Below are 27636 nucleotides of genomic sequence, written 5' to 3'. Positions count from 1 at the left end.
CTCTGAATATGTCAGACTCTTGAAGGCCTCTGAGGAGATATCCATATCAGGCTCTTATCAGCATGCACTTCCTGACTTCCACATCAGCATCTACCTTTGGTGACTGCACATGGGATGGATACTCAGGTGGAAAGGTCTTCAAATGGCCCCTCCTTCAGTTTCTGTCCCTCACTTTGTCTCCATATTTGCTCCCTCGAGTATTTCGTTGCTCCTTCTAAGAAGAACTGAATCACCCCCACTTGGTCTTCCTTTTTTATGAGCTTCATGTGGCCTGTGAGTTGCATCTTGGGCATTTCAAGGTTCTGGGCTAATATCCGATAATCAGTGAGTGAATACCATGTGTGTTCTTTTGTGATTGGCTTACTTCACTCAGGATGATGATTTCTAGTTCCATTCATTTACCTAGGAAACTCTCGAATTCATTGTTTTTAATAGCTGAGTAATTTGAGACTGTTGGATTCTATTTATGGTTACTTGATTTAGAATTTTGGTATCTACAGCAATAAGATCATGATTTTCCTTTGGTTCTACATAAAAGATCAATTTTGGTATCAAAATTATTCTGGATCCACAAAATGATTTCTGAGTCACCATTTTATGGCTTGGAATTATTTGTTTTTGCCTTTCTTCTGCCTGTACATTACAATTTTCATTCATTTGCTCAAGCTCCTTACTTGTTATGGACTGATTGTCGCTAATTTACGTTTTGCTCAGGGTTATCTACTTCAGATATTATGTCATCTGCTTAAACATTCTTTTTAAATCTTATTTCTACTGTTCTATACTAATATCTAAATATTCTTTGAACATGTTCATACATGTGCAGATGTGTGTAGAGAACACAGGATAACCTCAGGTGTTCTTCTCAGGTGCTATCCATTTAGTTTTCCTTGATACAAGGTCTCTCACAGGCCTGGGGCTTATTAAGTAAGCAAGGTTAGGTGACTAGTGAGGCCCAGAGCAGTCTCCTTCTGCAGCACTCGAGTTACAGACATGAACCATTGGAATGCTTTTTGTTGTTGTTGTTGTTTTTAATGTGGGTTCTGAGCTCTGGTCTTGGTGTTCACAAGTCAAGCACTTTAATGACTGAGCTATTTTTTCCAGGCCCAGCCCATCCCTTTGTGTACACACACACACACACACACACACACACACACACACCCAGGCACATAACCTCACAATGCATACACATGCACACATGCACATACAATATATACTGTTTCTCCACCAAGAATGCTCACATGAAATTTCTTGATCATAAAAAAAACCCAAAAGCAATATTTATTGTAATTTTATCTATGTTTATTTCTGTTTGTTGGTTTGTTTCCTTCTGACTAATTTCAGACTTTATCTTCATTAGTTTCATTTCCCTCAGGTTTAGTTTAATTGCTCAATGAGGATAACAACTTCCTTTATTTCTAGTTTATTTTCTCAATAGAGTTTAACAGGCCCTGGAACTGCATATTCAAGAGTCTCTGGATTCTGTGTAAACCATCCCACTCACTGATTCTTTGATGGGTTTTACCTTGATCATCTTTGTGATCCAGGATAGAGAACCTATTTCTTGATTTTCAAGTAGGAGATCATTTGGGGTTATTTTCTTGCTAGTTAATTATAATTCCATTGCGTTATCAGTGAATGTGGCCTATAACATGAGACTTTGGAATTCAATATATGTTTCTCTGAAGTTAGCTGAATTTTAAACTTTTAAAACTGTTCCATGAACCTAGCAAGAAAGAAATATTTTCTATTTATGGAATTCAAAGTTGAGTAGCTATGTATCATTTTAAATTTAGTGATATATTGAGGATTCTTCTGTATGTACACTTCCTTTTATCTCTATGGATTTTGAAAAGGGATATAGAAAAATAGCACCCTATGCTTTTAGCATATTCTAAAAAAAAAAGTCTCTAAAAGGCTATATACTATTTGCCTCAAAGTTGTGCTATTTACTGAATACAGATTCTTGATTACTATATTGTTTCTGCAAGTTTTTTAAAAACATAATGTATAAATTAAATACAGTTTTAATTAGAATTACAGCAATGTTTAAAGTATTGAATTATCATATCAAGCTCAAAATCAATATAAAAAACAAGTGTCTGAGAGTATTCCAAAAAAAATTATAAAAGAATTATGAGAGTCAGTATGCCTCATCAGACTGTAAAAGATGCCTCAGAATGACTGCATCTGACATGGAATGAAACTAGTTTAGGAACAGAAAAAGATGAGAAGACAGACTGGGCAGACTGGGAAGCCTGGAGTAGAAGCTCAGTATGCATGGGATTTAATACACACCAAGCTGGCATTTAGGCTCAGATAGAAAGAATGGCCTATTTAATAAATGGTACTGGCAGAATCAATTGCCCATCTGGAAGGAAGCAAAGCTGATTTTTTTTATACTGTCTCTTACTAAGCCCCCAAATAAATTCCAGATGGGTTAAAAAACATGCATGTAAAAGAATCCTTATTGACCAAATTTATGATCTTATATGTGCAGCTGAAAATTAGACAGAGTTATAAATGAACAGGGATCCCAGCTGCTAAGAGAGTAAAACACACATAATTTCCTTAAATGCATGATAAGTTACAGCATGAGGTTCTATAGAAACATGATAGGAGACAGCATTAGCAACACATGTAATGTATCATAAACAGACTTGTCTTTAGGTCTTCTGTTATGTGTACACATATGAATATATGAACTCTTACATACTGATATAGAGTAGCAAATAGAAGCAAAGCACAAGGAGCACAGCAGTAATAGCAACAAAAAGAAAAGCATCACTAACAGAGAAATAAAACCCAGAGAAGCAGCTCATTAACTTTCCTTGTTCTGGGCCTCTGGCTGAAACTCCTAAATTAAAGAATTTCAGACAGTTTGGCTCTGATTAAGTCAGACATTGAATATTAGGGAAGCCTGATGTCTCTTCACTCAGACCACAGGGTTTGTGGGTTTGGAGTCCTCTGAATCTCTATGCAGGACACTAGCCTACAAGCCCTTCTGGGTTAGAGAGGTTATGGGTCACCAGGCACGAGGTGTAGACACTGTTACATAGTAGGCACCTTTTGTATCACTGCCAGGGAAGTGGGGAGGACTCTCTGGGATGTTGGCAGGTGCCATTTCTTTGAGAATGAGCCACAAGCTTTCTTTCCTTGTATATCCCTTGAATCCATATGAGGCAATGCAGTCACTCTGGGGTACTTTAAGGACCTTTACAAGAGGGGACTAGAAGAGTTCTTAGGGGAGGGATATCTGGCAAGCTAGAGTTCTCCTCCCAGCCCAAAGTGGCTTCTTCCTTTCTGATGCTCTTTTAATCATCTTTGGTGGTTCCCACATCAGCTCAGTATCCTCTACTCTGCAGCTCACCTCTTGACTTTTGAGCCCGACTAGAACTCTACAGATAGATAAGACCTTGCCTTGGAGCATCTCATCCTTACCATCCTTCCATTCTCGAGTGGCTGGATTGATGATGCCAAAGAGTTCATCATTTGTGACAGCTTTGGGGTTGAGGTCAGTCCACACTGGGCGACGTCTCATGATCTGATAGGTCTTGTGTAAAGACCTCAGTACCTGTGACTTCCCAGTACCGGCACCACCCACCACAAACACAGAGTGCCTCACAGCTAGCAGCTCCTCCAGCTGGACCACCTGGGAGAAGGAAAGCAGTGGGAGGAACAGGTTATCATGTTCACCCTGCCAGACACAAGGCTGATGTGTAAAGTGAGGCTTGGAGTAAACCATGGAACAATGGGAGTGTTTATCACCAACATCAAGGGGATTAAAATGGAGGAGGGTCACAGTTCCCTCATTTGCACAGTGGCTGACAAGTTCTAAGAAGCTGCCAGATGAGTGGTATCCAAATTGCTGCCATAATCTGATAGGGAAGAAAGTTACAGTATGTGGGGGAAAGTAACACAAATATCTACGAAGTGTGTGGGAACCACTGATTTTGAAGACAACAAGAATAAGGAAAGGTTTCCAGAGAATAGGGGGTTTGAATTACGGCTCTACAGGAAAACAGGAGTTTGCCCAGAGGATGCACAGGAAGGATATACTGGGAGACATGGGGATAGGAGGATGACAGCAAACACAAAGGTTTGCAGTGTGATACAGAATGTGATGCGAATGGCTGGGTGGTTTGGGGAGGATTGAGACAGAAAACACCAGGGAGAAAGTGGTAGCATCAAACCACTGTGCAGACAGTCAGATGTTAAATTAACGTGCATATATCCACTGAACTTGGAAGACAGGAGACAGTGAGTGGGGATGGATCAACTGGGTGCAAAGGGCATGTCATGCTTTCCTTTTTCTGTAAAATAAAATTCTAGCAATGAAAACACATATGTCATTGCACTGGGAAAGGTGTGTGCCAATTCACTCTGAAATTTGTCTTCACATAACTAGAGATTATTCTCTACCAGTGAACATACTGTGTATTAGAAAGTCCTCCTGGAAGATCTTTGCCATACTTCCCTTCAGGGGGTACATTGTCTCACTCATGAAGAAAAGGCCTTCTTCTTGTCCTATCATGTAGAGATTCATTTATCCACTTGTGAAATGCCTCTGTATCATCTGCCTCAGGTTGTTGGGGAGATCGAATGTGAGACAGAATATAAAACCCACGTGGGAACTCCAAAGTGATGCACATGTGTTTCTAATACCTATTATTTGACAAGAAGAACAATCTATGTCTTTGTGCTTGGACACCTTGACTGTTCTTTATGGCAACTGTCTTCTTTATGGCAACAGCCAGTAAGCCTGTTTCTATACAAAGTAGTCATTTCTAGCATTTATATTTCAATATACACCCTGGAACCCACATTAGGCAAAATCACATGTGAAAATGACAGATTTATGGAAAACCAGAATTAGTGTGGGCAGGGAGACAAGCAGAAAACTGTGCCCCAAGTCTTAAAAAATTAGCAGTGACCCCTGTTCCTAACACAACAGCCGCACAGTTCATTTTTTCTTTGCCTCAATGCCAGTATGCATGTTGCAGGCTTAAATCAGTTTAAGCACTGGGCTTCCTCATTAGAGAGGCAAGTCCTGTTCTGTTGGAGACTGTTTTAATATCAATTAAAGATCAGACCCAGATGGAACCTTCCTCATTAAGACACTGTTTGAATGTGAGGGAGATGGTTTCCCAGGCTCTCTGTGTGCTCCTGCAGCTTCTGCAGCAGAGCACGAGCACCCTAAATTGGTCTTAAAGATGCCAGAAAGATATAGTGAAGTTTCAACTTTTCCTCTTAAGGTCTTTAGCATTAAATAGTTCATTTTCTATTGATGTTAATGGCAGGAGGCTCCCTCTTTCTCTTGTCTTCTCCACCATTATTCCACATTGTGGTCCTCCACTAAAGAACAACTAAATATAGTGAGCTGTTTCTAATTAGATATATGTCTGTACATCTATAATTCCATTGGAATGAAGGATGAAGACTAATGTGTGGTCCAAGAAAAGAGTTTAGAGACAGAGAAGGCTTTTCAGGGAAAGCCTCACATACCTTGAGCACAAAGTTGTCCTCAGCCTGGAGCTTAAGGTCCACAATTGCTTTCCGAACCACAGCTTCAAAGTTCAGATCTCTCTTCCGGGGGACATCCAGAGCAGGAAAGAGGTCACCGATCAGACCCATGAACACTGGCATGTCATCTGTCACAATCTTGGGGATGTTGAAGTCTCTCAAAGAGCGCATCAGGACTTGGTCCTCTGGGCGGTCAGGGTCTCCCCGTTTCAGTGATCCTGCTACTACAAGGACAGACTTGATGGCTCGAAGTCCCCAGTCATAGTGATCCTGTGGGAAGACAGCACCACTAAGGCTAGAGTTGCTTGGATGTGGAGCATCATATGCTTGGGCTACACAACTACACACAGAGTTATAGCATGGTCACTATTAAAGCTCAGGCAGAGGGTGGGTGAATAGGTCTCTGAACACTAGGCTCTTGGTCTAGCATTGCTTATACTTTTCCATGTAGGATAACACAGCAGATATAGAACATTCAAAAGCATGGGGCCCTGGAGGGTGAAGAAGACCCATTTTCAAATTAATCTGATTATTCCTCATATATTCAGAGGATGCAAGAGCTGTCAAGAAGAGAGCATCTTAGCTGTTAGAGAAGGTGCAGGTTGAGCTTGAGATTTTCCTTAGAGGCTTTCAAACTCACCAAGAATAGTTTGTAAAAGTATGCATGCTTCCTGAGGCTAGGGGCAGGAATCTTGCCTGGTATATGCAAGCGCCTAGGTTTGATTCCCAAGAGTACAAAAAAATTGTAAGAGTTCCTTCCACAGTACCGCCAGTGCTGATGGTAGATTCTGGGGCAAATGGTTCATAAAACTGGCCCCAGGGTTCCACAGCATGGTGAGGGGAGAAGATGATTCAGAATACAGAGTTTGATCTCAGATGAATCTAGGTTCAAGTTCCTACTTTGCCTCCCACCATATCACAACACAATTAAAGCTGTGATAAATGCCACAAAGGAAAAGGTTCCCATATGCAATGAAGACAAAAGATACAGTGGCTATACCTGGGGGACTGGGGACCAGAGATGGTCTTCTGAAGGAAAGGCATTATAGAACACTGGAAGGAGTAGAAGTCAGTTAGGCACAGATGAGGGAACAGTGCAGTCAAGAAAACAGGGTTTCCACATGCTCAGAATGAGATGATAATTTATCTCAGGAAATTCCAAGAGGACTTAGGCAGGCAGAACACAGAATGAGAACCACAAGTGTGAGCCATTGAGGAAGGTAGAGGATGGAGCACTAATGGCCTTCAGCAGAGGGATCACAAGTTTGTTTTGATGCTAAAATGAGTGAGGAACATTTGAAAGTAATTACTTTAGCTTAGCTGGTATCTTGAAAATAGGTTGAGGAAGCTGAATCAGCAGCAGTGAAGTTATTCTAGAGGCAGGTACAAGAGCTTAACAGAGAAGAATAGGCACTTGCAACTAGGGCAGCTACAGTAAGCATGGAAAAGCACGGAGGGTTCTAGTGAGTGCTAGTCAGTGTCCTACTGTGGTAATAAGCATCATGGTCAAAGTAAATTTGGAGAGAAAAAATTTTCAGCTTACAGATTACAATTCATCCTTGAGAGAAGCCAGGAGAATAACTCAAGAAAGGATCTTGAAGCAGAAACCACCAAGAGCCATTTACTCTTTGTTTCCAGGCTCACATTGTGTCCTCTTTATTATATAGATCAAGCCTACTTGCCTAGAGATGACACTGTGCATGGTGATCTCAGGCCTCCTACATCAACTGTCAATCAAGAAGATGCCTCCACAGACAAGCCCACAGGTCGGAATGATGGAGGCAGTTCCTCCATTGAGGCTCTCACTCCTCAGGAGTGTCAAGTTGACTACCAAGATGAACCATTAGAAGGAGAATCAACATCACTTTGTTAATGCTTAGGCTCAAGGAGGAGTACATGATGGCTTTACATACTGTGTCAAAGACATCAGGGAAAGAAGAGTTGGTTGGGTTGGCAGGTAAGAACAGCTTTGAGTGTGCTGAGTGTAGGTGCTCCATAGAGTTAGGAAGAATGGTGGAGGTACATCATTGACAGTATGTGTTTAGATACAAAAGAGGCTCCTGACAAGATTACAAGTACAGAAGTCACAGGCCTGAAAGTCAGTGGTGATGGAGAACCTAGAGAGAGGATGCAATGTAAAGGTATGGAGAAGACAGAATGCCTCCGTCTTGTAAATATGTGACGGGGCTGATAGATTCCATAGCAGTGAAGGTGATCAAAGCAAGATGACCCCAAAGTGAGCATGAAACTTCCCTGGAAGCTTTTGTGGTTATTCTTGACAACAAGAAATTTTACATGCAGAGTATGGACCTTGTAGATACTGGGTTCGATTTTATTAAGATGCTATTACCTGAGTCGGTCTTCAGCAGAAGGTGTTTAAAATCACACTACTAAGGAAAAAGCATAAAGCTCTTATTCTAAACCACTCCCAGCACACGCCCCATCCATGTCCCTTCAGGAAGAGCCCATTTCCTCCAGGGGCTTCACTCACCAGTACCATATTTTCATGGGGCACTTGTCTGAGAAAGGCCATGAAGAACATTATTTAAAAATAAGTTGGTGCTCAAAGACTCTGAACAAGAGCTGAGTTGAAAACTGAACACACAAACTTTTACTGTAGAAGTTCTCAGAGCTTCTATTATTGTGTATGACACCAGACACTCTGTAAGATAGATCTAGTCCATTGGTTTAGAGTTAGGCCTCAGAGTAGTGCTTGGTCAACATCTTCCACAGAGATCCTACCTGTTTGGAGAGAAGTTCTTTACACAGTCGGTAAAGGGTAATGAACTTCCTGGCCAACAATCGGGCTTCAATGAATCCTTCTGCTACCAGCATAATCTCACAGATCAGCTCAAAGTCTGGAACAACCATTGCACAGGGCCTAGATGCAGGGAGACAGAAGCTGAGAAACTGAGTTCAAGGGGAGACAGCAGGATAAAAGATGCATGTTGTGATCACACAAAAAGCTGTCTTCCAGGGCCAAACTTCAGGAAAAGACCTTTGCAATCACTCCTTCTTGCAATTCTAAATCTGAGATGAGTTAACTAAGGATAAAGGAAGTGAGTGATCTCTTACTTCAGAGTGGTGGATAATGTTAGCAGGAGTGGGGAAGAGTTAGGGCTACAGCTCAGATCTTGTATCTTGAGGTCAATGTGCCTCACACAAAGGCAAGAATTAACACAGCAAGCTGTCTAAAATAGGCTAGGAGCTAAGATTGGTGAATGGAGTCTTTCCCTGAGTGTGTGCTGGAATCATAGCATTTCTCAGCTTCACCTTCTCAATTTGGGGATGTCCTCCAGGCAGCCATGGCTTATTTTGCATTTATTTGTATAAAAATTTATTTAAGTTTCCAAAGCTAAGGACCAAGGTCAAGATTAGCACCATCTTGACATAAAATAATGGACATGAGAACACAGAAAAACTGAGGTATTCATTCTAGATTAAAATTTACTGTGGCTTTCTTTTCTCTGGCACTAGTAATATATATATGTGTATGTGTATGTGTGTGTGTGTGTGTGTGTGTGTATATATATATAAAATTTTTTACTTATATATAAACATATATTCATATTTATATATATATACATATACATATATATATATATACCTGTCAAAGCTATTAATTTATTTGTTATGTTATCGGAACTTACAATTATTTAATTGATGTACATGGTTTTGAAATTGGATATAGAGGACAGAAGTCAAGCTTGAATACTATTCTCCAGAAGTCAACCACCTTGTTGAGATGGTGTCTCACTGACTTGCAGCTCACTCATTCAGGTATGTTGACTGGCTAGCAAGCTCCAAGGAGATAGATATCTTCATTCTCCTCCCCAGTGCTGGGATGGCTGGTACCACACCTAGCTTTTAAAAAGTAGACCAAACTCGAGTCCTCTTGTTTGCACCAAAAGCATTTTACTGGCTGAGATATCTCCCTGTCAAGTCTCTTTAATTGCATTTTTTCCTGTGCTGTTAACATTTATTTTTTAAAATAATTCAAGTACATATTGTTCTTTGAAATGTTTTACACTGTAGTCATAATTGAAGGAGCCACCAAATATTTAGGTTCTCGAAATCATTTGGCAGTCTGAACATGAGGACATCAGTGGAATTTAATGGGGCTGTGGAAAATTATGCTGCAGAAGGAAGATTAGCAAGTAACATGGGAAAATATTAATGAATGAAAGCAATATACTAAACAATATTGCCAGCTTCCAGCTTTGAAAAATAAATGCTGACACAGTGTGGGAAGAAAAATGATAAGAAGTTACAGGATTGCCCCTAGGTAACAGGACTGGACTGGGAGGAGCCAAGGCTCCAGGTTCAACCCCCTCCCCCCTCTGCTGTTGATAACCAGGGAATCCATCAATTTTCTCACAGTATATGGGTATGGATGTTGCATGGCCTTTGTGAGCATTAATGTAAGATAGATATTCATCTTAATATTTTAAAACAATCTTTCTCAGGGCTAGAGAGATGTGTCTGTGCTTAAGATCATTTGCTGCTCTGACAGAGGACCTGGGTTTCATTCCAAGCTCTCCACATGGCCAATAACAACCATCTGTAACTCTAGTTCCAGAAGATACAATGTCCTTTTCTGGCTTCCATGAGTATCAGGCATTGTCTCAGTTAGAGATTTGATGCTGCAACAAAACACCATGACCAAAAAGTAAGTTAGGGAGGAAAGGGCTTATTTGGCTTACATTTCCCCGTTGCTGTTCATCACCAAAGGAAGTCAGCACAGGAACTCAAATGGGACAGGAACCTGGAGAATAGAGCTGATGCAGAGGCCATGAAGGCATGCTACTTACTAGCTTGCTCCTCATGGTTTGCTTGGCCTTCCTTCTTATTGAACCCAAGACCCAGGGATGGCTCTACTCACCATGGGCTGGGCCTTCCCCTGTTGATCACTAATTGAGAAAATGCATTATCTCATGATGGTATTTCCTCAACTGAGGCTCCTTCCTCTCTGATGACTCTAGTTTGGGTCAAGTTGACACACAAAACCAGCCAGTACAACATGTATGTGGTGCACATACATACATGTAGGCAAGGCATTTATATACCTCAGATAAAAATAACTTAAAACTATTGTTCTTATTTCTTCCATCTTTCTTCTGTGAATATATTTTAGACTGCCAGAGTCTGAATAATTGTGTCCCCATAAATTTGTAATGGAACCCCACAGTGTGATGGGATTGGAAAGCAGAGGTCATGAGACTGAGGCCGTAGGACTAGGATGAGGTCAGAGAGCAAGCTTGCTGGTTCCCCACCACAGGAGAACACCTGAGATGACCATCTCTTGAAACTTGGAAATGAGCCATCCCAGAATTTGACCATCTGAGCCTCTGAGACTTTGCACTGCTGGCTTCAAGCTCCCTGAGAAGTATCTACTGTTTAGGTCAGCTTATCTACAGCAGTTTGCTACTGTAGACAGCCTAGACTAAAATGACTTCATATTGAAAAAGAAAACATGAGGAACAGTTTCTACCTGGCTGTTGAACCTGCCTGTATGATTGTTTGTCATGCCTACCTTACTTAATATGCATGGAAACAAATACCCAACAGTGCAGTGTTCTTGGGACAGTGAGTACAGCCTGCTAATATTTCAATGGATTTTGTTTAAAGTAGGAGTTGCTTGAGTGAAGACACATGCACCCTGGTCTGACACAGAGAACTGCTACAACAGGGGTGAGAGACTGAACCAGATGTGTGGTGGCACATATTCACGATCCCAGCACTCAAGAGGCTGAGACAAATGGAGTCACAGGTCCTAGGCCAGCCTGAGCTACACAGTAGGACTGTGTTTTAAAGCAAGGAAGCAAGCAAGCAAAAAACCAAATCTGGGAGAGACTGGAACAGTTAGTAAGATGTCTGGCAGCCTGATTGGGCACTATGATGTTGACTCCCCCTCCCCTAGAGAGGGCACTGTCCCCCAGCTGCCAAATGAGACAAACAGTATTGTCACACTTCCCACTATCTCTCTCTCCTAGAAAAAAGTTTAATAAACAGAAGCTTCAAAAGCAGGAAACATCCTTCATTTCTCTCTTTGTCAGGCTAACTTCACTTGTCTGAAGAAAGAATGCAAACTCTAGCTCCCACTAGGAAAGATCTTTATGTTTTCTTATCGAAATAAAATTAAAAAAAGATTTTAAAACATTGCCATACACACAGGCGACAAGGGTGAAATAAAAGGGGTGTTTCCATGTGTCTTTACCAGGATGTAATTTGACACTGAGCTTTTTAGAAAGCAATTTGGCAATGTGTATCAAAAGCCTTAAAAATGTTCCTGCTCGTTAACTCTGTAATTCCACTCTGGGAAGCTAGCCAAACAAAATAATCATGCATACAGAGAAAAGATTTATATACAAAAAATGTACATTACAGAATTATGTATGAATTTATTTTAAATGCTAGAAACACTTTTAATATGCAGCCATGAGGGGCCAATTAATTATATACCATGAACCACGTACTTGATAGAAAAATATGTAGCCATGAGATGAGATTTATTAAAAATACCCAATAGGAGAAAATATTTATGATAGGCTAGGGGATGAAAAATAAAGAATGAAATTGTACACAAGTAGCAAGTGTATATTGCAAGTATATAAAATAAAAATATATACATATGTTATATGTGTGAGCTACATTAAGCAAAGAATGATTTACTAATGGTGTCGTTCTAGTAAAAAGTAGATCTTTAAAAATCTACTTTTATTTTTTCCTAATTAATTTTTTTTCATAAAATATATTTGATCATGTTTTCCCTCCTCCAACACAATAGGACTTATGGACATATGAACTCACAGAGACAGTGGCAGAACACACAAGACCTGCACAGTTCTAAGCCAGACTAGATCGTAGCATGGAGAAAGGGAAACAGACCCAGGGTCCCACCCCAAACCATGAAGCTATTTGATATCTGAGGGCAAACAGAAGACTAATGGGCTGTCAACAAGGGAAAAAAGTCTGCTCTCTAAATGTTCCAAATTTTCACTAATGCATAAACTATATTTTCAGTAGAAAAATCCAAGAAACTCCTCTTTGGGGAGTCCTTGTGTAGAGACAAACATACCTGAAGAGGGCCTTGAGGTTCTCTGGCAGTTCGGTGCGGCCAGCGTAGCCTGGGTTCATGGTAATGAAAATACCCACAGAAGGGTCAAGGCTAATCTCTTCCCCAAGGAAGCTGAACCTCTGCTTCTTGTCTCTGATTGCATCCTGGATGCTTTTCACCTGGTGGAGGATCAGAGGAAAAATGACTCCTGACATGTCAGTGGTGGGCAGTAACTAAAGCTGGAAATCCAGACACACAGCACAGGTGATCATCTTGTGGCCCTCTGTATTGAAGGACAGGCATGGTGCTGGCACCCTGGAGCCTTTGCTGATGGCACTAAGCATGAGTCTGAAAGGAGTCTGGTCATATAGATCAACATTCATTCATTAAACTATGGCTACCAGGATGAGAGAGTGTGTGAGTGTGTATGTGTGTGTGTGTGTATGTGTGTGTGTGTATATGTGTGTGTGTATGTGTGTGTATATGTATGTGCACGTGCGTGCACGCGCATGTGTGAGAAGGGGGGCATGAGGGAAAGGAGCGCTGGGGATCAAACTCAAGGCTTGCACATGACAGTGTTGTGTCTCCTGGCCCCGTTCCTAGCCCTGAGTACTTTTTCTGCACAGAAAACCATTCAAACCTCATCAAGATACTTGAAGGGAACACTTTAACCCATCACTTCTGCATCATTATCACAAACCAGAAGCACAGGGAGGCAAAGTGGTTTGCCCATAGTTGTTGAGCCCTTCTGTGGGGCAGCAGGATTTGAATCCATGCCAGGGGCTTTGTGAGCATGTGTTCTTGGCCCCTGCCCTGTGTGAGAATGCAGGTACCTGCTACACCCCTAGGCTTGTTCTAATGGTGATAAAATCTACATGGAAGAAAACGGCAGCATGTGTGGAATGTTTGAATGTGAACCTTGTCCCGTGCAGTTGTGTTTATTGTCTCAGCTTAAGCCACCTCCATCTCTCCCCACATTGCATGTCTACGGTGACATGATGAGTGAATGGAGCCTGAATGATGTTGTCTTCACAGACTGGAGAGTCCTGACTATGGGGAGGGGTGGCATGAGCCAGAATGGCACAGGTAAGCTGAGGCTTGAAAAGGGACCTGCTCAATGGGATTCCACTGCCTAATTGCCTCTGATGAAGCCAGAGGACTATGTTAGCTGAAGCATTAAAGGGCTAGTAACCCCAAATCTTCAGGGGAGCTAAGAAATTCTGGAAGGAAGGTTGACACATTGATAACAGCCTCATAGCCTTTGTAGGAGGTTAGGGTGGGGGGCATTCTTGAGGCCACATGGAAACTCATCTTTAGATGGAATCTTCCACCCCCTAAAGTTCCCCTTTGCCCTATAAAACCTCCAAGCCCTCCAGCCCTTGCCTCCCACCCCCATCCTTCAGCACACACTTAGACTACTGCCCTTCATTGTTCTGACTAAAGGTCAGCCTGCTTCTGTAGACATCTGTCTCCTCACCTATTAGTACCTCCACTGGTCCCCATCTAACAAGTGTGACGTGGTTGGAGCCCCATTCTGGGTAGCTCTTGCAGTGAGAAGAACAATAAATGGAACTCAACCGGGTATGCTTTTCACTCTTCTTTGAAATATGGGTAAAAAGATCAGCTCTAGGAAGAAGCACATACCAGCAGGCTGACTTTGCTCATCCAGGCCCCACAGTATCACTGGGAATTTCTAGCCTCCTGTGGGTCTGGGAACCAAAACCTGAAGCTAAGACCAGGGCAGAGTTTTAAATGAACTTCCAGCATGTCTGTCAATGATGGCTGCTAGAAAAGCCAAGGGTATCCAGGTTCTGCAGAGGGCTATGGAGTGTGTGTGTGTGTGTGTGTGTGTGTGTGTGTGTGTGTGTAGGTGGGAGAGAAAGGGAAGGGGGCACCATTGCCAGAATATGTGACAGTAACAGTTTGGCAATTAGGATTCAGCTCTTCTTCTGCAGTAAAGTTCTAATGACTGAATGTATTTGAGCTCACAGCAATTAGAGGGAACCTCAGGCTTCTTTACATGCAGAATACCAATGTCACTCAGGCAGAGCCAGCCTCCAGCACCCTGTGCACTGGCCACCCAGGCTGAACTCTGCTGATCCACTCTGGGCTCAGAGCCCAGTTCTGCTCTACCTTGGAACTCCTTTCTACCTTCAATATCTAAAAGATAGGTGGTGAGTGAAGGATGTTCCCTCCCTCCTTCCCTCCCTCCTTCCCTCCCTCCGTCCCTCCCTCCTTCCCTCCCTCCCTCCCTCCCTCCCTCCCTCCCTCCCTCCCTCCCTCCCTCCCTCCCTTCTTTCCTTCCTTCCTGGTGGTTAAATCTATAAGCTATACAGAGCACTAGGGACAGGGAAGCAAGTTTAATTAGCGTTTACAAGCTGTTGTGCTACCTTTGGGTGAAGGCCAAGGCTAGAGCGTAGGGCCCTCCTGCTGTTGGCTCTGACTCAGCAATCTCTACCCAAACATTGAAGCCCAGAAAGCCCACACTCAGCAGGAATTTATGACGGACTTTGGATTGGAGGCATCTGTGCTTTTGTGTAAAATTCTGTTGGGGCTCTTGAGGGAAATGACTGAGCAGGCTGGTGGATGTGGCGGACGCTGGAGCCTCTATGTTGACGGGTGTTTCTCTTAACCTGCTTTGTGCCAGGCAGGAGACCATGGCTATGACTTCCCTCTCTGCCTCTTCAGCAACTGAGACTATTGGGACAAACCTCAGCAATGTGATGGTAATCAGGATCCAAAGGGCCTAGATAAAGTCCAGAGGGTTGGGGGATGCCAGAGAGGGACACAGGCACACAGGAAAGGTGAGGACTTAATGTAAGCCTTGCTTGGTGAAGGCTGCCAGGCCAACTCTGCACACACATCTCTAAACTTCCATCACTTCTGGGGATTTTAAAGCCATTGAGAATAATGATAACAAGAACAACAACAACAATAATGATAATAATAATTCTGATATTTTGAAGTACTTGACCAGAACCAACACTACTCTGAACCATGTACAGAAAGCTTCCCAGTCATATCTCTGGAGATTGAGATGGGTGGTTTTAGACTCCAGTTTTGCAGGGGTAGAAGTAAAGCAGTAGGTGGTTAAAAGCCATTCTGCTGTTAAGTTAGTATTGGGGGGATCAATAGAAACTACTGTTTTTGAAACTTTTCATGCTTCTAAAATTGGCTCAAAATAAAACGCTAACAGGAAAAAAAGTGTGGAAAATAGTGAACAGTTGCCAAGTGGGGCAGGCCAAGTCTTAAAACCGAACAAGCTGAAAACAGCATGTATGTTTAGCATGTATGTACACTTCATCCAGAAGGAGCATGACAGAAGTCAAGCATGACCTCATCAGACTCAGGCTGACATCAGTTAAGTGATGATAAGTCCCTACATATTCTGAGAACCCAATAGACAGCCTGGTTGTTATGACTGCCACAGAGAGCACTTATTAAGATCCTGTTGTATCACTTAGGTGACAGACTCTTTCTGCAAGTTTATTGTATTTTTTATGTACATGTCATTTGCTTTACTCTGAAAATAATGTTTATTATATATTACAAACATTCCCTATGAACAGGAAAAGACATTCATATCAGCCATTAAAGACACAGAAATGTAAACCTGTAAGGGTGCTATAGTTCTCAACTGGGGATCATTTTCACCCAGTCTCCATGGGTGAATCAGGAGACATTCTCACTGCACAGAGGGAAGGATGCTGTACACATCTAGTGGGTGGATACTCTACACTACCCAGGATAGACTGTTGAGACAGACCTATCCTGGAAGCTGGCATTCTCAGAAGTCTATCCTGTGTCCTCCTGCTCAGGCCTTGAATCTGTCAGAGTGGATGGCATTTGCAAATTATCTTACCTTCGTGCCTGTGATACAATTTAGGGAGGTCACAGGCAAACCAAATGTGTGTGAAAATTCTCAGTTTTTCCTCCCTACTCCTTTACCAAATTCCTTCCAGTCTAGGAATGTAGCTAATTCTTCAGTTATTCTTTTATGAAGCTTTTGTCCAAATTCCATCTATTATTAAAAGCCTGCCTGGATTCTACAGTGATGGTAGGATGGAGTGCTGAAGGATGCCTTCAGGAAGAACTACCCAGTCATTACTCTGTAAATTTTGTCAGAGTTCTATGTTCCTCTACAGTAAGCACCTCTACTGAGGGTACAACTTAGGACAGTCTCTTGGCTCTGAGGCTGGAGCATTTCTTCTATGCCTGGAGTCCTTGGAGCCATGCCTAATCCCTTGCTAATAGAGCTTCTGGGTTTTATTTATTCTGTGGAGAAGAGGGCCTCACAACCTAGCCTTGAACTCACAGTCTTAACTGGGATTTGCTGCCAGGCCTGGCTTGGATCTATCGGCTGCTCAACTGCTTCATGACGCAACACAGCATCCTGTCAGTACCTGTACCCACAAGTAGTAGGGACACCAGAGAATGTGGGGGAAGGTCAGGGGCTACAGGTTCAATGTAATAAGTTGTACCTTGGTGGAATGTTTCCCAAGGCTCAGATAATCCAAGGTCTAGAGAGCTGACTGAGACAGCAATGAGGAGGTTCTGAAAAGAATTAAGCAGTATAATGCTTTTTAAAAATAGCGAGTAATTTCTCTCGAAATTGCCACAATGAGGATTTTCCCAAATGGGTATGCAATTCTACTTGACCAACCTGACAGAGACACGAAAATATCCAGCAACGTAAACATTGGAGCATAATCACTTCTTCAGAACTAACTGGGATGAGAAACACAGAGGGGTGAGGGGGGTGGGGACAGCAGAGAACTGTCAGCAGCTGGCGCAGCTTCCAAACCAATATGCCAGCTAGGATGACTGTGTGAATAATTAAGCACAATTTTCTCCTTGGATGCTTATATGATTTTAAATGTTACCAGCTCCAATCCTGCTCTAGCTGTTGTCAGACCACTTCTGCCTAGCTGTCTTTTAAGGGTGTGTCCCTAGTCCAGAATATGGCAACATCAGAGAGTTCTAAGTTGAACATATTTTACTTAATTCTAGGAACAAAAGAGGAGAAGCCCTACACCAGCCTTTCAGTGTAAGGTCTTCAATGTTTTCTGGCTCCTGAGAAGTGGATCACAGTTATGGGGCACTCTTTCTATGGCTAGTGAATGGTTAGGGTTGCTAAGATCATCTGGGGATAGTCAAGCTAAGGATAAGTGAAGGCATAGGTGGTCCAGGCCGGTTCAAGGCAGGTGTGGACATTCACCCCCATCCCGTGGGTCACAGACATCTGTTTCCAACTCATATCCTGTCATGTTAAAATGAGGACAGCAATCATCCTTACTGCCACTGCTCCCTGTCATTACCATCACCACCATCCTCACCATCACTAACATAATAATCATATGCATTCATAATCGTCACCTTCGTTTGCCAGTGCCAGAGGAATCAGTATCACTATACTACCCTCCTCATCACCAGCCTTCATCATCATCATCATCATCATCATCAACGCTTTCCTTACCATCAGCATCACCACTAATATAATCTCCAAAATCATTACCAGATTCATCATATCACTCCTACCACAAACACCACCACCATCACCATCAGTAACACTACCATTGCCATTATCATCAGTTATACCATCATCACCACAGCTACCGTGACTACTACCAGAATCATCACCCTCACACTTGAGCACCTGTGATCTATAGATCTTTGATTTAAATATTTATCATTGAAAAATTTTACACCAGAAGAGCTGTGGTTGGCTCAGTGAGCTCTCTGTAGGGCATGCTGAGAAGAACGTGTTCAGACACACACTGAGACAGCCTGTGGAAAGCTGCTAGCACTAAGCACCACCCGAGACACCCATCAATGGAATTAGGCAGCGTGAGTGTTCTGGCCCAAAGTGGAATCAGAAACAGAAATGCCTGGCTGGTAAGAGCAAGAGATGTCCTCTAAATGTTATGGCAAGCAGCCAGAGGAGAGGGTAAAGTCATGAATGCAGAGATGGGGGAAGACGTACAGGTGTATGGAAATAATAGGAGAGAGGGCAAAGGGGACAGGAAGACAGAAGTCTGTAGTGGGAGAAGTGAGAAGAGATACTCCAGGTAGATGGGACAACAGAAGGAAATAGAGCCATGTCCAGTGGCCACCACAAGGAGACTACAGTGTGTCCCAGGTTTTCAAAGCCACTCATAAGCTACCCAGGAAGGGGTTAGTCATCACAGTACACAGAGAGATTCTTTGGCACCGTTCCTGGTTCCAAGTTGTGATATGACCACCCAAGGGTAGAAACAGCCAGAAAACATGCAATTTCTAGTATGGTATGGTATGGTATGGTATGGTATGGTATGGTATGGTATGGTATGGTATGGTATGGTATGAATATGGTTTCAGTTTGTCTACAGAGGTTAATATATTGGAATTAAATCTTTGTTATGAGACACTGAGAGGGAACTTGATCCTGCTATGGTACCTAGAGATCCAACTTTTGGGAGGTGGTTACAGTTAGACAAGATTATTTGGGTTAGGGCTCAGCATTGAACCTTGTGGTTTTGACAGCAAAAAGTCATTGCCAGATATGTGTTCTTGAAAGTCCAAGAATGTGAGCCAAATAAACCCATTTTCTTTATATGCTGCCCAATTTCAGTTATTTCATTATAATCACAGAAAAAGACTAATATAATTTCTTGCAAAGATATGAATCCTCGATTTCAGTTTAGGTAATAGCAGGCTCCCATCTGTGCAAGGCAGAGGTGTGTTGAAAAATATCTAACCATTGGCTGTCCAGAGAAACAAGCTTTTTATGTGTGGAATGACTCAGTGCCATGAGGTTTTGGAAGGAACAGTTGCAATTATTAAACCTAGAATCTTGTACCTGTTAGACAAGCACTCTCCCTTTCACCCACATCCTCAGCTCCAGTTTCTTGGTAGAAATTCTTCCTCCCCAGGCCCTGTCAAGTCATGCTAATGTGAGATCACAGAAATTTCCATAATTAACTCAACAAGCCAAGGCAGAAGGATGCTGATGCAAGAGAGCTTTCAGGTCACACTTGGGCCTTACCCCCAGACCTTCAGTGACTCCTACTGAGAAGAGTAATTCTGAGGAAGGGGAAAGTTCACCTTGCTTTGGGGAAGCTCCACTAAGGGACAGCTAGGGCAAGGGTCAGTGTTTGTGGAATATCCTTTGTCAGACAAGAGAACCCAAAGGACTGACCACTACAAAACAAGGAAGGGAAGGGCTTCTGAGAGCCCTGGGATGGCTTCTGGTTCCCAGTGGCAGCTGAAGCCTAGGGGGTATGGTGTGGTGAAATAGCAGCTGGCACGGGGTCGACCACTCCTAAGCCCTGCAGTTGCTTCAGTTCTCTGCTCAAAGCTCCACATTTAGCCTCTAGTGACAGGAACAGCGTGTTGGACGAGAGGGGTGACAGCTGGAGGTTATGTAGACAGAGGCAGGCTCCTGCCAGGGCACATACTCCACTGAAGGGGATAAAGCTGCCTTGGCCAGTTTCTCCCATGTGGTTGCTCTGCCTGATGTTCCATCCCTACCCTTGTTCTGCCAACCCTTCCTCCATTCCTTATCCTTGCCAAAAAAGAAAAAAAGAAAAGCCCAGCCCAGTTGAGTATTGTCCATATTTACAACTATACAGATTTACAGGGACCAGATCATAAACTTTCTCATAGCTGTAGACTCCCTCCCCTCCCTTTCACTCTCTCCCCCACTTCTTTATTTCTTTCCCTTTTATTCCCTTATTTCCTCCCTTTCCTCCCCTTCCCCTCCCCTTCCCTTCTTCTCCCTCCCCCACTTTCCTCCTCCTCCTCCCCCTCCCCCTCCTCCTCCTCCTCCTCCTCCTCCTCCTCTTCTTGTTCTCCTTCTTTTCTTTAGAAATAGTGCCACATATGCAATGCTCTAGAAATAAGCCAAAGGGGAGGAAATTGTGTTGGACTGTTTTGTATGTGGACATAAACTCATGTCTGGTACAAGAGACTTATCAAAGGAATTCACTCTGCTTTTTCTCCTGTTTTCCTCTCTTTGTCCATGGATCCCCGACCCTAATTCAAATCTTCTCCAGCTAGCCTTTAGGGATTGGCTTTAAGATAGCATATTTCAGAGTCTGACTCTGTAGTGTGGATATTTAGATCCCTTCTAGAACACTGAAGTGCTCACACCTGTCTCAAGAACTCATTTGAAGTTTGGAATGGTACTGCCACTTACTCAAGCCCTGCGACCATGTAGTCTTATACATAAATGAGTGGTTTGGGCTGAGAGATGTGGGGTAACTTTATTATAGTCTTCTATAACAGATAAAAGAGCTGAAACTGGAGCCCTGGGTTCACAGCCATGTGCATGTTCTCAAGCAGCTGGGATCCACCTCCTTGGCTGATCCTTTATGCCCCTCTTTGAAGCAGGTAGGACAGATATTTTCTGTCCCTGTTTTACACACAGGGAAGGAGACTCTCCTAGTTAGAAATGATATGCTTTGATGAGTCATGGGGGAAACTTGGAGGGCAAAGATGGAGAAAGGGGGATGGAATGGCAAGTGGTAGGAGGAAATGTTGCTGAGAAAGAAAGACAACAACAGGCTATAGCCATCCACAGGGCCAGCCATGGAGACTGCGAGGCTCCCATCCCCTCCTGGCCCATACCTGAACAGCCACCACTGACAAGACCTCCACAGAGATTCGGTTAAATTCATCAAAGCAGCCCCAGGCACCAGTCTGAGCCAGGCCTTTGTAGATGTTGCCACAGGACTGCAAGGAAACATATAAAGATTAAATGATGACAACATCTTGGAGTCATGTCCACAGTCATTTTCCAGCCTCTTTAATTACAGACACATGGGTCTCCTGAAATGAGCATTGTAATTTCAGGAACGATTACATTTTTGAAGGTGATGGGTAACAACACAAGTCATGGTATCAAACAAACTTTCCACAAGCTGCAGTGAGAAACCCCTTTAAGACACCATCAGAGTTTCTTCCTGAGCATTCTGGAGCAATCCAAGTCCCAGGAAATGAATAAAAGATAGCTTTTCTTACACCACATAGACGAATAACCTTCTGTTCAGGCTTTGGCACACCCTAATGGGAATCCAATGCCCATATCTTCAATCCATGCCCAGCCGCTCAGGCTTCCCAGCTGATGTGGAGCTGAAAATGTCAGGAACTGACAACAGTCACAGAGGCAACTATGGGCAAATTTTTGTCAGATGAGAGCAGGAAATGAATTTCAAAAGGAAGAATGTATTTCTATCTTAAAATGAAAAGAAACTCTCGCATTAAAGGGGATCTAGCAAGCAATGTGCCAGTGGGAAGGAACAGGTACAAGACGCCATTGGTTGCAGGATGCCTCTAAAATGTCAGAGATATGCAGTCATGGGAGTCCTGACATCTATCAAGAAGTCATTTTTGAAATCGGTAGTTGTGTGTATAGGACCCACTGCTTGATATGGTAGTTGTGTGTATAGTACTTTAGGGAAGGTGTTGGCAATAAAGTATACAAGTCAAATAGAATTGCTACAGAAGTATTGGTTCCAGTGACGACTGCAGATCGCACTGTCACAGAGTCACAGAGTCCAAAGAGGAATGGGCCAGAGTTCTCCAGTGTGATCAGTGAAGATGAGACAGCAGAACAATAGCACATTCCAAGATGTGTTTTGTGGAACACCAGTCGTTCCTTGAGAAAAGGATTTTTGTTGTCCAGAAAGTTGGGGAAACACTACATTCCATAATCCATCTTTGCCAAGTTCTAAATGTATATTAATGGGATGTGAGGGTAGATCAGTAGGAGAGCATGCATTTGTCTAATCTATAGAAGAATATATGTATATGAATGTGAATATGTATATATGTATATGCATATGTATATGTACATATACATACATATATATCTGTCTCTCTCCCTCTCTGTCTCCCTCTTTCTTTCTCCTTCTATACAAACATGCTCTTACACATACACATGTATACACTCTAAATTTCTGAGACAAGATTAATTTGTTACATGGCTGCAATTCCTTTTTCCTTATGTAATCTCTGATCTTCTCAGAATACAATCCAACAAAATGGGTGTAATGAGAAAACAAAAGGAGGCAGATAGAAGCCTGAATACCTAGTTCCCGGAAGAAGGTGCTTCAGAATCCACTCTGCAGTGCATGCTCCTGTCTATGTGGTAAGGAGAGGGGAAGACTGTCCAGGAGGATGAAAGATTATGGAAGAAAAATGAGCAAAATAATGATGTGCCCAGAGAAAAGTAAAGGTGCCATTTGGGATGGAAAATTGATTACTAAGGAAAGTATTAGAAACAGAAAGCCTTGAATTTATTACAAGAAGTCTTTAGAGGTTCGCATGAAAGATGATGATTAAGGCAACACTTTCTCAGATAGCTACCTAGGCAAGGTTAGTTGTAGGTCAGAGTTTAAAGAGCGAGGGAAAATACACCCCAAGTGATATTAAACCCCAGAATTCTCAAACTCAGAAGGAAAAGTCGGACATAAGAGAACCAAAAAGATCAGCAGTTGCCAGGTGTTTCGAAGGAGGGGGTGGGGGTGGGAGTGGGGGTGGGGAGACCATGAGACCCAAGTAGAGCAGAGGCAGAGAAATGACTGCACATGGTACTGTCACATTGGGTAGATGACATCATACACTTTCCTAAACCTATAGAACTATATGTTCAACTGTTCTTCCAAACAGTGAATCCCAACATAGTCTTAGATTTAGTTTAGAGCAGTGTATAGGCACTGTATATGCTATACTAACATGTTGTCTTAGTTAGGATTCCTGTAGCTCTGATGAAACACTTTGACCAAAAAGCAAGCTGGAGAGGAAAGGGTTTATTTAGCATACACTTCCACAGCCTTGTACATTACTGAAAGAAGTCAGGACAGGAACTCAAACAGGGGAGGATCCTGGAGCCAGGAGCTGATGCAGAGGCCATGAGAAGTGCTGCTTACTGACTTACTCAGTCTGCTTTCTTATAGAACCTGGAACCACCAGCTGAAGCACCACCCACAATGGGCTGGGCCCTTCCACACCAGTCACTAATTGAGAAAATGCCCTATGGGCTGGCTTACAATCTGATCTTATGGAAGAATATTCTCAATTGAGTCTTCATCCTTTCCAATGACTCTAGCTGTGTCGATTTGACTTAAAACTACCCCGAGAATCTATAATTCAATTTAATATAATTTATAAGGGGACTATGTGTGAGGGAGAGTCATGGGGGTGCTATGTACCAGTTGTTCTCCAAATGTGAAAATGCTCTACAAAGAAAACTATGAATAAAGCAAAAACATGTCAATCTGCTCATCTATTCATCCCACAAATATTAATTGAGCAGGTACTGTCTGCTAGAGAGTGTTTTGGGACATGAGGAATCAACAGTACACAGGATAGAAAAGAAAGTCCCTTTTGAAGCTGACATTTTTTGTGAGAAAGAAAGCAATGAACAAGAACACACACATTGAATGGGTAGAGGGTTACACTGCAGTCAGGCATGGTGGCCTTAGAGTTAGTAGTTAGGGATGTCTCCAGGAGAAAGAAGGGATGACAGGCATTGAGCTTTATTCTCCCTTTGGTTGAGATGATTATCTATCATCTATCTATGTATTTATGTGTGTATCTATGTACCTATCTATGTATCATCTGTCTGTCTGTCTGTCTGTCTGTCTGTCTGTCTGCCTGTCTGTCTGTCTATCTATCCATACATTCATCCTACATATGTATGGTATGTATGTATATACGTATGTATGCATGTATGTATGTATTCATGTATAAATGCATATACCAGCCTGATAAGCACCATGGACTCTAAGTTGGAAATTCAGGAACCAAATCCTATGCCTAACATAGTGGTTTGAAAGTTTTTGAAGTTTTATCCCTTTTATAAATTGTAGACAATACATAAAGCCTTAAACAGAATTTCCATAAGTACATGTCCTAGCTTCATTAGTCCCTGAGGACCAGCAGCAGAACACATGTCACCTCTCTTGCTCACTGTACACATCTCTTGGTGTCATTGGTAAGCAGGAGCATCACCTGGCCATGAGGTAGAGCTCTTGGCCTAGAATCAGGACAGGTCACATCAAAAGGATAAAAGTGGAGGATGGTGAGGAAGGAGTCCACGGTGATGACCGGTTTACACTAGGAAATTAAGGGTGCAAACAGGCAGGGTCACTGGAGTTTCCATAATAGTGATGGGGTAAGAAATAAGATGGAGAAGAGCGACAAGTTCCTCGCAACGTCAAGGAGACCCTCTGTACCAGAAACCCTATGCGTAATTGGAGCCAGGACTAGAATATGGGTGAAGATGGGGACAGATGTGGAGTCACCAGAAGCTGAAATCAAAATTCTGTAAAAGGAACAGCATATAGGATGGGGAGCTCAGGAGAGGAGAGGTGGAAAGCGGCAATAGGAAGCAGATGGAGTCAGTAGTCATGACATAGTCCTGACTCTTACAGGAGGCTGGGACCCTGTGGTTCAGAAATCATTCCAAATGTTTTTGGTTTCAAAGCCATTGGCTGTTTCTGCAGTGGCTTCTGTATTAATGTCAAAGAGAAATTATTGCCGCTGTAATATGAGGCATAGATACCATTCTCTGATAGATGGCTATGCAAGGTCACTTCTGCCTGCAAACAAGACCATTATCTCATCAGAAAGAGCCTCTCTTAATAGGTCCGAGCTGCAGAATGTGGGGCCAGTGTATGACAGGTGGTTGTGCTGAACCATTTCTGTCTCAGGGTGAGACTATCATTGCCTCAGGGCCAGGCTTTTGCAAACCATGATAAAATCCCACTACAATTATTCCAGGACACTGCATTATTGAAGCACTGTCTGACAGTCCATGCATAGTCCTTGTACATAAAAGCAACCCTTAAATGACTGTGCAAAGTTTCTCTTGGCTGTTATACTGATGTCAGCTCTGCTGCAGTACTCTAATAAGCTCTATGGCTTTATTCTGATGTTGGTGAATTCACTTATGGCTCATATGTCACCAACTTTTCAAATCCCATCCCTGGTAAGACCAATAGGATTTCTCAGTGTTAATTGGCTGTGTCTAGGGACTCTGGCTAGCTTTGTTAAGTTTTCTATTTTTCCTCTGTCTACATTTCTCTGCTGTTCTAGGACCATCCAGGCCCTGCACCTATGTTCATGGAATTGGCTGAGCCGGTATTCTGATGGAATTCCTGGACAGAAGTGTAGGAGGACACCACCAACAGCCCTAGCCATCCCCTCTAACACTTGTTTCTTCATCAGCCCTTTGTCATATTTCCTAAATTGTCATTTGGCTTTGCTTCCTTTAAGCCTCTTGTTATTTCTTTCCCCTTTCGCTGTCTTGGTGTCCGGGCTCTCTCTCTCTGTCTGAAGAACTGCAACTTGCTCCCCAGTCTCCTCTCCAGCTGCCTCTGCTCATGTGGATCCCCACAATGGCCTCCTGGCATGCTTATGCTTTCCTGCTATTCTAAAGCCCACAGATCTTTTTGTAGCCCACCACTTGAGGGGCCAATGGTCTTTGACATCTGTTCTCTATCCCCATGACCCTCATTACATACTCCAATGCTCCCTAAGACTACTTGGCTACTACATATGCTTTGTTCTAGTCTCTACTCTGGAGAAATGTAAGCAGAATCAATTATTGTTAGAGTCATAACATATATCTAAATGCATGACAGCTATGCCTACCTCTCATTCCTTTCTCTCCTCACCCCAGCCTGGCTCTAGGAGAAATGCTCAGGAGTGAAGCTGATGAGGACTGGGGTAGGAATGTTGGCTGCTTAGAACTAGGTCCTGGCTTTAAAGCCAGGTTTTAGACCATGCTATGTTAAAGTGTTACATCTCAGGACTGAAACAGCCTTATGAGCTCCCCAGTGTTCTTCCTCACCAGCAACTACTGTGTCTGTCCCCCTGTTGTGGAATATTCCAAGGCCTAGAGTTTGTAGGTTACTCATTCATGCCTAGGATTGTGGTATTTCAGCAAAAATTAGTCCTATCAATTAGTCCATAAATGTCTTGTCCCTCCAGATAGACGGGACTATATTCAACCTGGGCATATACCTATCATCTTTCAATTATTGATCTGCATGCTCTACATATCTATTCAACTATATCATCCAAATGGTCCTCCAGGGCCCTCCCACGTTCCTTTTGTGTCCTCACTGAAAATCACAGTTCCTTGCCCACTCCTGAATCAGCTGGCTGCAGGTTTTCCCAGCAGGCTTGAGTTTAAGCAGGGGTCTTGAGTATTCCTAGGCACTGGTAAAGACGTTTACGTTGTTTCTTAAACCTAAAGAAACTGGCCCCAGTTGTGAAGAAAATTTCTTAAGTGACATAAGAGCCACATCTACTGACTTGTAGCTGAGGAGATTCTAAGACAAAATCCCAGCTTGTCACAGTTCATCTTCAGTGATAAGTCCCAGTACTCTATACATTCTTCTACTGTTTTGTTTTTTTGTTTGTTTGTTTGTTTTTCACAGATCCCACTAGTATCTAGTCTTTCTGTCCTCCTTCCTTTTCCTGATCACCTGATCTCCTATGCTGCTGGAGATTAAACTCAGAGGCCTATGGATTTCTGTATGCTAAATAAGCATTCTCCCACTAAGTGATACCTTAGCCTTTTGTCTTTTTTCGGAATCTTAACCAGTCCTATCTTCGGGTGCCCAAGGACACTCCCTGGTGGGAACTCTCTTGTGGTTACTTTGGGAACATCTCCAGGTGCAGTTCTGCAAGATGAAACTTCATTTGTTTTGGTCTCTTCCTAAATGTCCCACATATTCTCAGAAATGACAGTAAACAATAAACCAACCTACTTTGTTTCTGGAGCATTCTATGATAAAATCTAGTTTCCAAACAGCTGGATAGCAAAGGAGAAAGGCTTGCAGATGCAGTTTAGCAAAGCTATCTGATTGCAATGATGTTGGTGCATAGGAAATGAACACCTTCATTTTGGGCTATCATTAGACTCCTATTGATATTGCCTTGGTTCATGTCTGGCCTGGACTCAAAGACTGAAACTTAACTGAAAGTCCAAGTGAGCCAAGGACAAAAGCTCTTCTGCCCTGTGCTTTCAGAGCAATCAGTGAGGTTAGGGACAATTGAGTTTG

The 27636-nt window shown here is 42.7% G+C and overlaps 1 protein-coding gene across 1 annotated transcript in view; it reads right to left on the bottom strand.

Annotated features, from left to right (window-relative positions):
- The window catches only part of Dnah9 (dynein axonemal heavy chain 9), a 315810-nt gene that overhangs the window by 178351 nt on the left and 109823 nt on the right, over positions 1–27636 (bottom strand). The window contains exons 28-32 of the mRNA XM_028783166.1: positions 21188–21292; positions 12602–12759; positions 8266–8404; positions 5506–5793; positions 3442–3652 (exon numbers count right to left, since the gene is read on the bottom strand). Coding sequence (XP_028638999.1) covers positions 3442–3652; positions 5506–5793; positions 8266–8404; positions 12602–12759; positions 21188–21292 — 901 coding nt within the window. The remainder of the gene's footprint in view (positions 1–3441; positions 3653–5505; positions 5794–8265; positions 8405–12601; positions 12760–21187; positions 21293–27636) is intronic.

This window comes from Grammomys surdaster, unplaced genomic scaffold (assembly GCF_004785775.1).
Source record: "Grammomys surdaster isolate TR1022 unplaced genomic scaffold, NIH_TR_1.0 1019, whole genome shotgun sequence".
NCBI lineage: Eukaryota > Metazoa > Chordata > Mammalia > Rodentia > Muridae > Grammomys > Grammomys surdaster.
Note: the sequence above shows the minus strand (reverse complement) of the source record. Positions and strands in the feature narration are given on the sequence as shown.